This window comes from Odontesthes bonariensis, chromosome 12 (assembly GCF_027942865.1).
Source record: "Odontesthes bonariensis isolate fOdoBon6 chromosome 12, fOdoBon6.hap1, whole genome shotgun sequence".
In the NCBI taxonomy this organism is placed as follows: Eukaryota; Metazoa; Chordata; class Actinopteri; order Atheriniformes; family Atherinopsidae; genus Odontesthes; species Odontesthes bonariensis.
The window spans coordinates 38,444,020-38,456,057 of record NC_134517.1 but is presented as its reverse complement, the minus strand read 5'-3'; the positions used below and the strand labels follow the sequence as shown (position 1 = coordinate 38,456,057).

Here is a 12,038-nt window from a genome sequence, read left to right as displayed (position 1 = left end):
GAATACTACTCACCTGTAAGTTAGCTAAGTCAACAACCAGGCTACATGGAATACTGCCCACATGTAAGTTAGCTAAGTCAACAACCAGGCTACATGGAATACTGCCCACATGTAAGTTAGCTAAGTCAACAACCAGTTTAAATGGAATACTGCCCACATGTAAGTTAGCTAAGTCAACAACCAGTCTAAATGGAATACTGCCCACATGTAAGTTAGCTAAGTCAACAACCAGGCTACATGGAATACTACCCACCTGGCAAGGCAAGGCAAGGCAAGGCAAGGCAAGGCAAGGCAATTTTATTTATAGAGCACAATTCATACACAGGGCAATTCAAAGTGCTTCACAGCTACATAAAATCACAAGAAGGCAATAAAATCATTAAAAAGAAATAGAAAATAAAATAAAGAAATTTAAAAAAAAATTAAAATAATCATTAATTAATTAAATTAAAAGCGAAGAGTGCAGATAAAATACTTTCAGGTGTCATATGCACAGCTAAATAGAACTGTTTTCAGCCTGGATTTAAACATTGTCAGAGTTGAGGCCTGTCTCACATCTTCTGGAAGACTGTTCCAGATTTTAGGAGCATAAAACTGAAACGCAGCCTCACCTTGTTTAGTCCTGACTCTGGGCCCCAGCAGGAGACCCCTCCCTGAGGCAGCAGACCCCTCCCTGGGGCAGGAGACCCCTTCCTGAGGTTCTCAGAGCCCGAGCTGGTTCATATGGCTCTAACATGTCAGAGATGTACTTTGGCGCTTGACCATGAAGAGACTTGTACACAAGCAGAGCTGTTTTAAAGTCTATTCTCTGAGCGACAGGAAGCCAGTGCAGAGACCTGAGCACTGGACTAATATGGTGGTATTTCCTGGTTCTAGTCAGGACTCGAGCAGCAGCGTTCTGGATGTACTGCAGCTGTCTTACAGCCCGTTTAGAGAGCCCAGTGAGCAGGCCGTTACAGCAGTCTAACCTGCTGAGACAAACGCATGGATCAGTCTCTCTAAGTCTGCTTTAGACACTATTCCTTTGATTCTGGCAATGTTTTTTAGATGGTAAAAAGCTGCTGATGTTACTGATTTAATGTGGCTGTTAAAGTTCAGGTCTGAGTCCAATATTACCCCGAGATTTCTAACTTGATAGTTAGGTTTTAGAGAGAGAGGCTCAAGGTGACTGATAACACTTTCTCTTTGTTTCTGTGGGCCACAGACAATGATTTCAGTTTTGTCTGAGTTTAGCTGGAGGAAATTGTTTTGCATCCACACACTGATCTGTTCGATGCAGCGACACAATGTATCTACAGGCCCGTGTTCTCCTGCCGTCAGTGACACGTAGATCTGAGTGTCATCTGCATAGCTGTGGTAGGACACATTATAGCTGCGTATTAGCTGGCCTACTGGAAGCATGTACAGATTGAACAATACGGGTCCCAGTATTGACCCCTGGGGAACCCCACAGGTCATAGCCATTTGGTCTGAGACACAGTTACCAATTTCAACAAAATATTTCCTGTCCTCCAGATAGGACTTGAACCAGTTTAAAGCACGACCAGAGATTCCTACCTGTAAGTTAGCTAAGTCAACAACCAGTCGAAATGGAATACTGCCCACATGTAAGTTAGCTAAGTCAACAACCAGGCTAAATGGAATACTACCCACATGTATGTTAGCTAAGTCAACAACCAGGCTACATGGAATACTACCCACATGTAAGTTAGCTAAGTCAACAACCAGTCTAAATGGAATACTGCCCACATGTAAGTTAGCTAAGTCAACAACCAGGCTAAATGGAATACTACCCACATGTAAGTTAGCTAAGTCAACAACCAGGCTAAATGGAATACTACCCACATGTATGTTAGCTAAGTCAACAACCAGGCTAAATGGAATACTACTCACATGTAAGTTAGCTAAGTCAACAACCAGGCTACATGGAATACTACTCACCTGTAAGTTAGCTAAGTCAACAACCAGGCTAAATGGAATACTACCCACATGTATGTTAGCTAAGTCAACAACCAGGCTAAATGGAATACTACTCACATGTAAGTTAGCTAAGTCAACAACCAGGCTACATGGAATACTACCCACATGTATGTTAGCTAAGTCAACAACCAGGCTACATGGAATACTACCCACATGTAAGTTAGCTAAGTCAACAACCAGGCTACATGGAATACTACCCACATGTATGTTAGCTAAGTCAACAACCAGGCTAAATGGAATACTACCCACATGTAAGTTAGCTAAGTCAACAACCAGGCTAAATGGAATACTACCCACATGTAAGTTAGCTAAGTCAACAACCAGGCTAAATGGAATACTACCCACATGTATGTTAGCTAAGTCAACAACCAGGCTAAATGGAATACTACTCACATGTAAGTTAGCTAAGTCAACAACCAGGCTACATGGAATACTACCCACATGTATGTTAGCTAAGTCAACAACCAGGCTACATGGAATACTACCCACATGTAAGTTAGCTAAGTCAACAACCAGGCTACATGGAATACTACCCACATGTATGTTAGCTAAGTCAACAACCAGGCTAAATGGAGTACTACTCACATGTAAGTTAGCTAAGTCAACAACCAGGCTAAATGGAGTACTACCCACATGTAAGTTAGCTAAGTCAACAACCAGGCTACATGGAATACTACCCACATGTAAGTTAGCTAAGTCAACAACCAGGCTAAATGGAGTACTACCCACATGTAAGTTAGCTAAGTCAACAACCAGGCTACATGGAATACTACCCACATGTAAGTTAGCTAAGTCAACAACCAGGCTACATGGAATACTACCCACATGTAAGTTAGCTAAGTCAACAACCAGGCTACATGGAATACTACCCACCTGGCAAGGCAAGGCAAGGCAAGGCAAGGCAAGGCAATTTTATTTATAGAGCACAATTCATACACAGGGCAATTCAAAGTGCTTCACAGCTACATAAAATCACAAGAAGGCAATAAAATCATTAAAAAGAAATAGAAAATAAAATAAAGAAATTAAAAAAACATTAAAATAATCATTAATTAATTAAATTAAAAGCGAAGAGTGCAGATAAAATACTTTCAGGTGTCATATGCACAGCTAAATAGAACTGTTTTCAGCCTGGATTTAAACATTGTCAGAGTTGAGGCCTGTCTCACATCTTCTGGAAGACTGTTCCAGATTTTAGGGGCATAAAACTGAAACGCAGCCTCACCTTGTTTAGTCCTGACTCTGGGCACCAGCAGGAGACCCCTCCCTGAGGCAGGAGACCCCTCCCGGAGGCAGGAGACCCCTCCCTGAGGTTCTCAGAGCCCGAGTTGGTTCATATGGCTCTAACATGTCAGAGATGTACTTTGGCGCTTGACCATGAAGAGACTTGTACACAAGCAGAGCTGTTTTAAAGTCTATTCTCTGAGCGACAGGAAGCCAGTGCAGAGACCTGAGCACTGGACTAATATGGTGGTATTTCCTGGTTCTAGTCAGGACTCGAGCAGCAGCGTTCTGGATGTACTGCAGCTGTCTTACAGCCCGTTTAGAGAGCCCAGTGAGCAGGCCGTTACAGTAGTCTAACCTGCTGGAGACAAACGCATGGATCAGCCTCTCTAAGTCTGCTTTAGACACTATTCCTTTGATTCTGGCAATGTTTTTTAGATGGTAAAAAGCTGCTGATGTTACTGATTTAATGTGGCTGTTAAAGTTCAGGTCTGAGTCCAATATTACCCCGAGATTTCTAACTTGATAGTTAGGTTTTAGAGAGAGAGTCTCAAGGTGACTGATAACACTTTCTCTTTGTTTCTGTGGGCCACAGACAATGATTTCAGTTTTGTCTGAGTTTAGCTGGAGGAAATTGTTTTGGATCCACACACTGATCTGTTCGATGCAGCGACACAGTGTATCTACAGGCCCGTGTTCTCCTGCCGTCAGTGACACGTAGATCTGAGTGTCATCTGCATAGTTGTGGTAGGACACATTATAGCTGCGTATTAGCTGGCCTACTGGAAGCATGTACAGATTGAACAATACGGGTCCCAGTATTGACCCCTGGGGAACCCCACAGGTCATAGCCATTTGGTCTGAGACACAGTTACCAATTTCAACAAAATATTTCCTGTCCTCCAGATAGGACTTGAACCAGTTTAAAGCACGACCAGAGATTCCTACCTGTAAGTTAGCTAAGTCAACAACCAGGCTAAATGGAATACTACCCACATGTAAGTTAGCTAAGTCAACAACCAGGCTAAATGGAATACTACCCACATGTAAGTTAGCTAAGTCAACAACCAGGCTAAATGGAATACTACCCACATGTAAGTTAGCTAAGTCAACAACCAGGCTAAATGGAATACTACCCACATGTATGTTAGCTAAGTCAACAACCAGGCTACATGGAATACTACCCACATGTAAGTTAGCTAAGTCAACAACCAGGCTACATGGAATACTACCCACATGTATGTTAGCTAAGTGAACAACCAGGCTAAATGGAATACTACTCACATGTAAGTTAGCTAAGTCAACAACCAGGCTACATGGAATACTACCCACATGTATGTTAGCTAAGTCAACAACCAGGCTACATGGAATACTACCCACATGTAAGTTAGCTAAGTCAACAACCAGGCTACATGGAATACTACCCACATGTATGTTAGCTAAGTCAACAACCAGGCTACATGGAATACTACCCACATGTAAGTTAGCTAAGTCAACAACCAGGCTACATGGAATACTACCCACCTGTAAGTTAGCTAAGTCAACAACCAGTCTAAATGGAATACTGCCCACATGTCAGTTAGCTAAGTCAACAACCAGGCTAAATGGAATACTACCCACATGTATGTTAGCTAAGTCAACAACCAGGCTACATGGAATACTACCCACATGTAAGTTAGCTAAGTCAACAACCAGGCTACATGGAATACTACCCACCTGTAAGTTAGCTAAGTCAACAACCAGTCTAAATGGAATACTGCCCACATGTAAGTTAGCTAAGTCAACAACCAGGCTAAATGGAATACTACCCACATGTATGTTAGCTAAGTCAACAACCAAGCTACATGGAATACTACCCACATGTAAGTTAGCTAAGTCAACAACCAGGCTAAATGGAATACTACCCACATGTATGTTAGCTAAGTCAACAACCAAGCTACATGGAATACTACCCACATGTAAGTTAGCTAAGTCAACAACCTGTCTACATGGAATACTACTCACATGTAAGTTAGCTAAGTCAACAACCAGGCTAAATGGAATACTACCCACATGTAAGTTAGCTAAGTCAACAACCAGGCTACATGCATTTTAACAAGCTAACTATCTGTTGTAGGAGTTTGGAAACAAAGGATATTTTGCCCTAAACAGTCAGCCTGGACTAGGGAATCGTACTCCCTATGTTCCTCTACTGATGCCAACTCTCAACTCTGCCTTGAATGTGCGACTAACACTTTTACACCAGGTCACGCCACTGATTCATCAGAGTGAGATCTGTGGCTCAGAGCTGAAACTCCTGCTGATCTGTGACGGGTGGCTGTACCTGTTGTGATGGTGGTCATGAGGCTGTGAGCTGCGGGAGACATTCTGTCATACATCTAAATGCAGATTTAGAGGTTTAGAGGTTAGAGTAGATGTGTTTCAGGGCTGTTATCAGGGCTGAACAGCAGTTTGGAAGTGCTAAAAACTGAGAAATGTATGAATAAGAGCATCTTTATTGGGAACTCTTCATTATTTCTCAGTAAATGTTTGTAATTTCCCGTCATCGTCCGAACTTTTGTCTTCAGGTGTTCCCCAGGGTTCTGTTCTGAGCCTGGTGCCGTTTGCGCTGTACTTGTTTCCTTTGATTTATATAATTAGTCCATTTGTTTCCTGCCTTTGTTACACAGATGATGTTCAGCCTGATGACATTTCTTAGAACTCTGAGTCTATAAAGACTGGATGGCAGACACTTTTCTTCAGATAAAACTGGTTTGGGATGTTCTGTCTTCTTCAGTCTGACCCACTTTACGTATTCTTGGTGTTGTTCTGATCCAGGATCTGAGTCTGATCCAGGATCTGAGCCTGGATCAACATGTAAACAGCTCAGTTCCTGGATCAGCTTGTTGGATCCCAGCACAGATGGAAATGATTGATTATCTCATCCCGTCCTGAAGCAGAACTTCTCTGAACCGCTCACAGGTCCAGAATGCAGCTGTCAGAACCTTCCAGAAGCTCTCATATTCCACCAGTTCTGCTTTCTTTCCATGAGCTCCGGGTCAGAATCCAGTTCAGAGTTCTTGTGCTTTCATTCAGAACCTTGCATGTGTTACAGTTCAGGAAACATGCAAATGAAAACAGTCTGAAACAGAATCACTGCCAACATCAGAGATAAAATCATTTTATTGTTTGAAAAATCAGATCATGGACGTCAGACTGTTGCTTCAGAGCTCTGGAGTCAGGATACTGTTTGAGTCATCATCATCAGAGGTGGTTCCACCCTGTTGTGTCAGCAGAGAGGATGTAAGAAGTCTGATTCAGATCGGAGCTTTAAACAGTGAACTCATGATATTTAGTACAGAGTGTTCAGGACTCACTGCAGAGTGTTCAGGAGGGGCAGAATGAATAAAGGAGTGATAACAAAAGAGTTAAAGGCATGTTTATCTGCTCCTGTTTTAAAGGGTGGTTATATAACCTTTATAATATCATTTGGACTCTATAACAAACCCTCAGAGGTTTATCCCTGCAGCGCCTCCATGAGGATCACAGGGTGTAATACGCTCAGCAGCCTGCGGGGGCGCTGTTACAGTCCTCTGTCAGTCCTGTTGTTGTTCTGGAAGATGGTGCCGTCAGGTCTGCTTCCTGTCTGGAGCTGCTGATGCCTCACACACACACACACACACAGTGTAACAGTGTGTGAGGATACAAACAGGAAGCTCCATTTGTTTATGTGTGTTTGGTAAGTGATAACATGGATAATATGTGTGACTGAATTCCTGCAGTTAGTCATTACCGGCTTTACAGTCTGCAAACACATTACATCACATCACATTACGGTCATTCTGCAGACGCTTTTATCCAAAGCCACATCGGTAGGCAAAAGAACTGGGTACAAGAAATCATAAGTGCATTTCCTTCCAAAACCAAACAGCTAAGAGCATAACTAGTGCAGAGTAAGTGCAGTAAGTTAGGGACCTAGACACATGGGAAGACAGTTTAGGAAACAAAGAAAAGGAGGGAGCTGCAGTAGTCCAGGCGGGAGATGCCCAGAGCCTGGATGAGCACCTGCTGGCTTAGTGAGGAAGGGGCGAATCCTCCGGATGTTGGAGAGGAGGAATCAGCAGTAACGGGTCACTGATGCCATGTTGGTCGTCCAGGGTCACACCCAGATTCCTCGCGGTCCGAGTTGACGTCACCACGGAGTCTCCATGGTGATGGCCAGGTCGCTAACAGCAGTGTCTGTAACTCTGTTTCAGGGCTGCCTGTCTCGGTATCTGTCCCTGCACTCGGTGGACTGGCTGACCTGCTGCAGGATGACCCGCGGGGTGACCAGAGGACTCGCCTTCCTGCACACTGAGCTCCGCAGAGGAGGTGAGAAGCCTTTTCTTACCTGGAAGGTTGAGCTCCTCCACCCTGAACGCAGGTTCTGTGATTAAACCAGCAGAGATCTGAATCAAGCTCCAACAACTCAATAAGACCTCAGAAAACTGTGTCCAGTAGTTAAAAAAGGACAGAATATGTCACCTTTAAGCCCTGGTGAGGACCAGGTGATGTTTATTATGTCCTGATACATGAAACCTTATGAATGAGCGAGTTTGGACTGAATCTGCTCTGATGGAACACGTTAGGCCTTCAGTGGTAAACAGCCTGTTTGTCTCCTCTTAGACCAGTACAAGCCGGCGGTGGCCCACAGAGACCTGACCAGCAGGAACGTGTTGGTCCGAGCTGACCTGTCCTGCGTCCTGGCCGACTTCGGTCTGTCCATGAAGCTGACGGGAACCCGGCCCGGTCGCCCCGGAGACGACGACACCATGGCCGTCTCTGAGGTCTGTGTGAGGAGATCTTTGGAGCTGAATGCCTCCTGCAGCTCAGGAAGGTGGAGGTAAAGTGAGCTGGGTGGAGCTGATGGTGTCTGTGTGCAGGTGGGGACGGTGCGCTACATGTCTCCGGAGGTTCTGGGCGGAGCTCTGAACCTCAGAGACTGCGAGTCGGCCCTGAAGCAGGTGGACGTGTACGCGCTGGGTCTGCTGTTCTGGGAGAGCTTCAGGAGGTGCTCGGACCTCTTCCCAGGTAACCTAGCACCTCACAGTGTGGGGCATTAATGCTGTTGTTGTTTACCTTCACACTGTTTACCTTCATAATGTTGTTGTTTATCTTCAGAATGTTGTTGTTTATCTTCAGAATGTTGTTGTTTCCCTTCGGGCTGTTGCTGTTTACCTCCAGGCTGTTGTTGTTTACCTTCAGACTGTTGTTGTTTACCTCCAGGCTGTTGTTGTTTACCTTCAGACTGTTGTTGTTTACCTCCAGGGTGTTGTTGTTTACCTTCAGACTGTTGTTGTTTACCTCCAGGCTGTTGTTGTTTACCTTCAGACTGTTGTTGTTTACCTCCAGGCTGTTGTTGTTTACCTTCAGACTGTTGTTGTTTACCTCCAGGCTGTTGCTGTTTACCTCCAGGCTGTTGTTGTTTACCTTCAGACTGTTGTTGTTTACCTCCAGGCTGTTGTTGTTTACCTTCAGACTGTTGTTGTTTACCTTCAGGCTGTTGTTGTTTACCTTCAGATTGTTGTTTACCTTCAGGCTGTTACTGTTTATTTTCAGGCTGTTGTTTACCTTCAGGCTGTTGTTGTTTACCTTCAGACTGTTGTTGTTTACCTTTAGGCTGTTGTTGTTTACCTTCAGGCTGTTGTTGTTTACCTTTAGGCTGTTGTTGTTTACCTTTAGACTGTAGTTGTTTACCTTCAGGCTGTAGTTGTTTACCTTCAGGCTGTTATTGTTTACCTTTAGACTGTAGTTGTTTACCTTCAGGCTGTAGTTTGTTTACCTTCAGACTGTTGTTGTTTACCTTTAGGCTGTAGTTGTTTATCTTTAGGCTGTAGATGTTTACCTTCAGGCTGTTGTTGTTTACCTTTAGGCTGTCACTGTTTACCTTCAGGCTGTAGCTGTTTACCTTCAGGCTGTGTTTGTTTACCTTCAGACTGTTGTTGTTTACCTTTAGGCTGTAGTTGTTTATCGTTAGGCGTTAGTTGTTTACCTTCAGGCTGTAGTTGTTTACCTTTAGGCTGTCACTGTTTATCTTTAGGCTGTAGTTGTTTACCTTCAGGCTGTAGTTGTTTACCTTCAGACTGTAGTTGTTTACCTTCAGGCTGTGTTTGTTTACCTTCAGACTGTTGTTGTTTACCGTTAGGCTGTTGTTGTTTACCTTCAGGCTGTTGTTGTTTACCTTTAGGCTGTAGTTGTTTACCTTCAGGCTGTGTTTGTTTACCTTCAGACTGTTGTTGTTTACCTTCAGGCTGTAGTTGTTTACCTTCAGGCTGTGTTTGTTTACCTTCAGACTGTTGTTGTTTACCTTTAGGCTGTTGTTGTTTACCTTCAGGCTGCTGTTGTTTACCTTTAGGCTGTAGTTGTTTACCTTCAGGCTGTTACTGTTTACCTGTCTGACAGAAGGCAGTACAGCCCTGTAACAGAGCAGCTCTCATAGTAACTTAGGTTAATTAGGTTAATATTAACTTTACACAGGTGAGTGTGTGTGTCTGTCATGTGTTCAGATGAAGCTGTTCCAGAATATCAGCTGGCCTTCCAGGAAGAACTGGGGAATCATCCGGGCTTCGAGGACATGCAGAACCTGGTGGTCAGAGAGAAACACCGACCTTTGTTCCCCGAAGCCTGGAAGGAGAACAGCCTGGTCAGTGATTCTGTTGTTGTCTCGTTTGGTTTGGTTTATAAAACCTAAACCTCTCAGAAAAGGTGGTGAAACTGTGTGCAGTAACATCAGCAGCTGCCTTCCACTTTGGGTTTTCAGGTGCTGCGTTCCCTGAAGGAAACGATGGAGGACTGCTGGGATCAAGATGCTGAAGCTCGACTCACAGCTCAGTGTGCAGAGGAAAGACTGGCAGAGCTCACATTGCTGAGCACACACACCGCATTACACAACCACAGGTACACAACCACAGGTACACACTGCACAACCTCAGGTACACACTGCACAACCTCAGGTACACACTGCACAACCACAGGTACACACTGCACAACCTCAGGTACACACTGCACAACCACAGGTACACACTGCACAACCTCAGGTACACACTGCACAACCACAGGTACACACTGCACAACCACAGGTACACACTGCATTACACAACCACAGGTACACACTGCACAACCTCAGGTACACACTGCACAACCACAGGTACACACTGCACAACCTCAGGTACACACTGCACAACCTCAGGTACACACTGCACAACCTCAGGTACACACTGCACAACCACAGGTACACACTGCACAACCTCAGGTACACAACCACAGGTACACACTGCACAAATACAGGTACACACTGCACAACCTCAGGTACACACTGCACAACCTCAGGTACACAATGCACAACCTCAGGTACACAACCACAGGTCACAACCACAGGTACACACTGCACAACCACAGGTACACACTGCACAACCTCAGGTACACAACCACAGGTACACACTGCACAACCTCAGGTACACAACCACAGGTACACACTGCACAACCTCAGGTACACAACCACAGGTACACACTGCACAACCACAGGTACACACTGCACAACCTCAGGTACACAACCACAGGTACACACTGCACAACCCCAGGTACACAACCCCAGGTACACAACCTCAGGTACACACTGCACAACCACAGGTACACACTGCACAACCTCAGGTACACAACCACAGGTACACACTGCACAACCGCAGGTACACAACCACAGGTACACACTACACAACCACAGGTACACAACCACAGGTACGCACCTCATTACACAACCACAGGTACACACTGTACAACCACAGGTACACAACCACAGGTACACACTGCACAACCTCAGGTACACAACCACAAGTACACACTGCACAACCACAGGTACACACTGCACAACCTCAGGTACACAACCACAGGTACACACTGCACAACCCCAGGTACACAACCTCAGGTACACACTGCACAACCACAGGTACAATACCACAGGTACACAACCACAGGTACACACTGCATAACCACAGATACACAACCTCAGGTACACAACCTCAGGTACACACTGCACAACCCCAGGTACACAACCTCAGGTACACACTGCACAACCCCAGGTACAATAACACAGGTACACACTACACAACCACAGGTACACAACCACAAGTACACACTGCACAACCACAGGTACACACTGCACAACCTCAGGTACACAACCACAGGTACACACTGCACAACCCCAGGTACACAACCTCAGGTACACACTGCACAACCACAGGTACAATACCACAGGTACACAACCACAGGTACACACTGCATAACCACAGATACACAACCTCAGGTACACAACCTCAGGTACACACTGCACAACCCCAGGTACACAACCTCAGGTACACACTGCACAACCCCAGGTACAATAACACAGGTACACACTGCACAACCACAGGTACACACTGCAAAACCACAGGTACACAACAACAGGTACACACTGCACAACCTCAGGTACACAACCACAGGTACACACTGCACAACCACAGGTACACACTGCACAACCTCAGGTACACAACCACAGGTACACACTGCACAACCCCAGGTACACAACCTCAGGTACACAACCTCAGGTACACACTGCACAACCTCAGGTACACAACCACAGGTACACACTGCACAACCTCAGGTACACAACCACAGGTACACAACAACAGGTACACACTGCACAACCTCAGGTACACAACCACAGGTACACACTGCAAAACCTCAGGTACACAACCACATGTACACACTGGACAACCTCAGGTACACACTACACAACCTCAGGTACACACTGCACAACCTCAGGTACACAACCACAGGTACAC

At 45.2% G+C, this 12,038-nt stretch overlaps 1 protein-coding gene across 25 annotated transcripts in view; it reads left to right on the top strand.

The window, feature by feature from the left end:
- LOC142397002 (bone morphogenetic protein receptor type-2-like) overlaps positions 1 to 12,038 on the top strand; it is a 58,752-nt gene that overhangs the window by 31,490 nt on the left and 15,224 nt on the right. For all 25 annotated transcript variants that reach the window (XR_012772594.1, XR_012772591.1, XR_012772587.1 and 22 more), the window contains exons 8-12: positions 7,440 to 7,554; positions 7,849 to 8,009; positions 8,106 to 8,253; positions 9,729 to 9,865; positions 9,983 to 10,119. Coding sequence is in view for 1 of the 25 variants with exons in the window: in XM_075480391.1 (XP_075336506.1) it covers positions 7,440 to 7,554; positions 7,849 to 8,009; positions 8,106 to 8,253; positions 9,729 to 9,865; positions 9,983 to 10,119 (698 nt within the window). In the remaining 24 variants the exon portion in view is untranslated. The remainder of the gene's footprint in view (positions 1 to 7,439; positions 7,555 to 7,848; positions 8,010 to 8,105; positions 8,254 to 9,728; positions 9,866 to 9,982; positions 10,120 to 12,038) is intronic.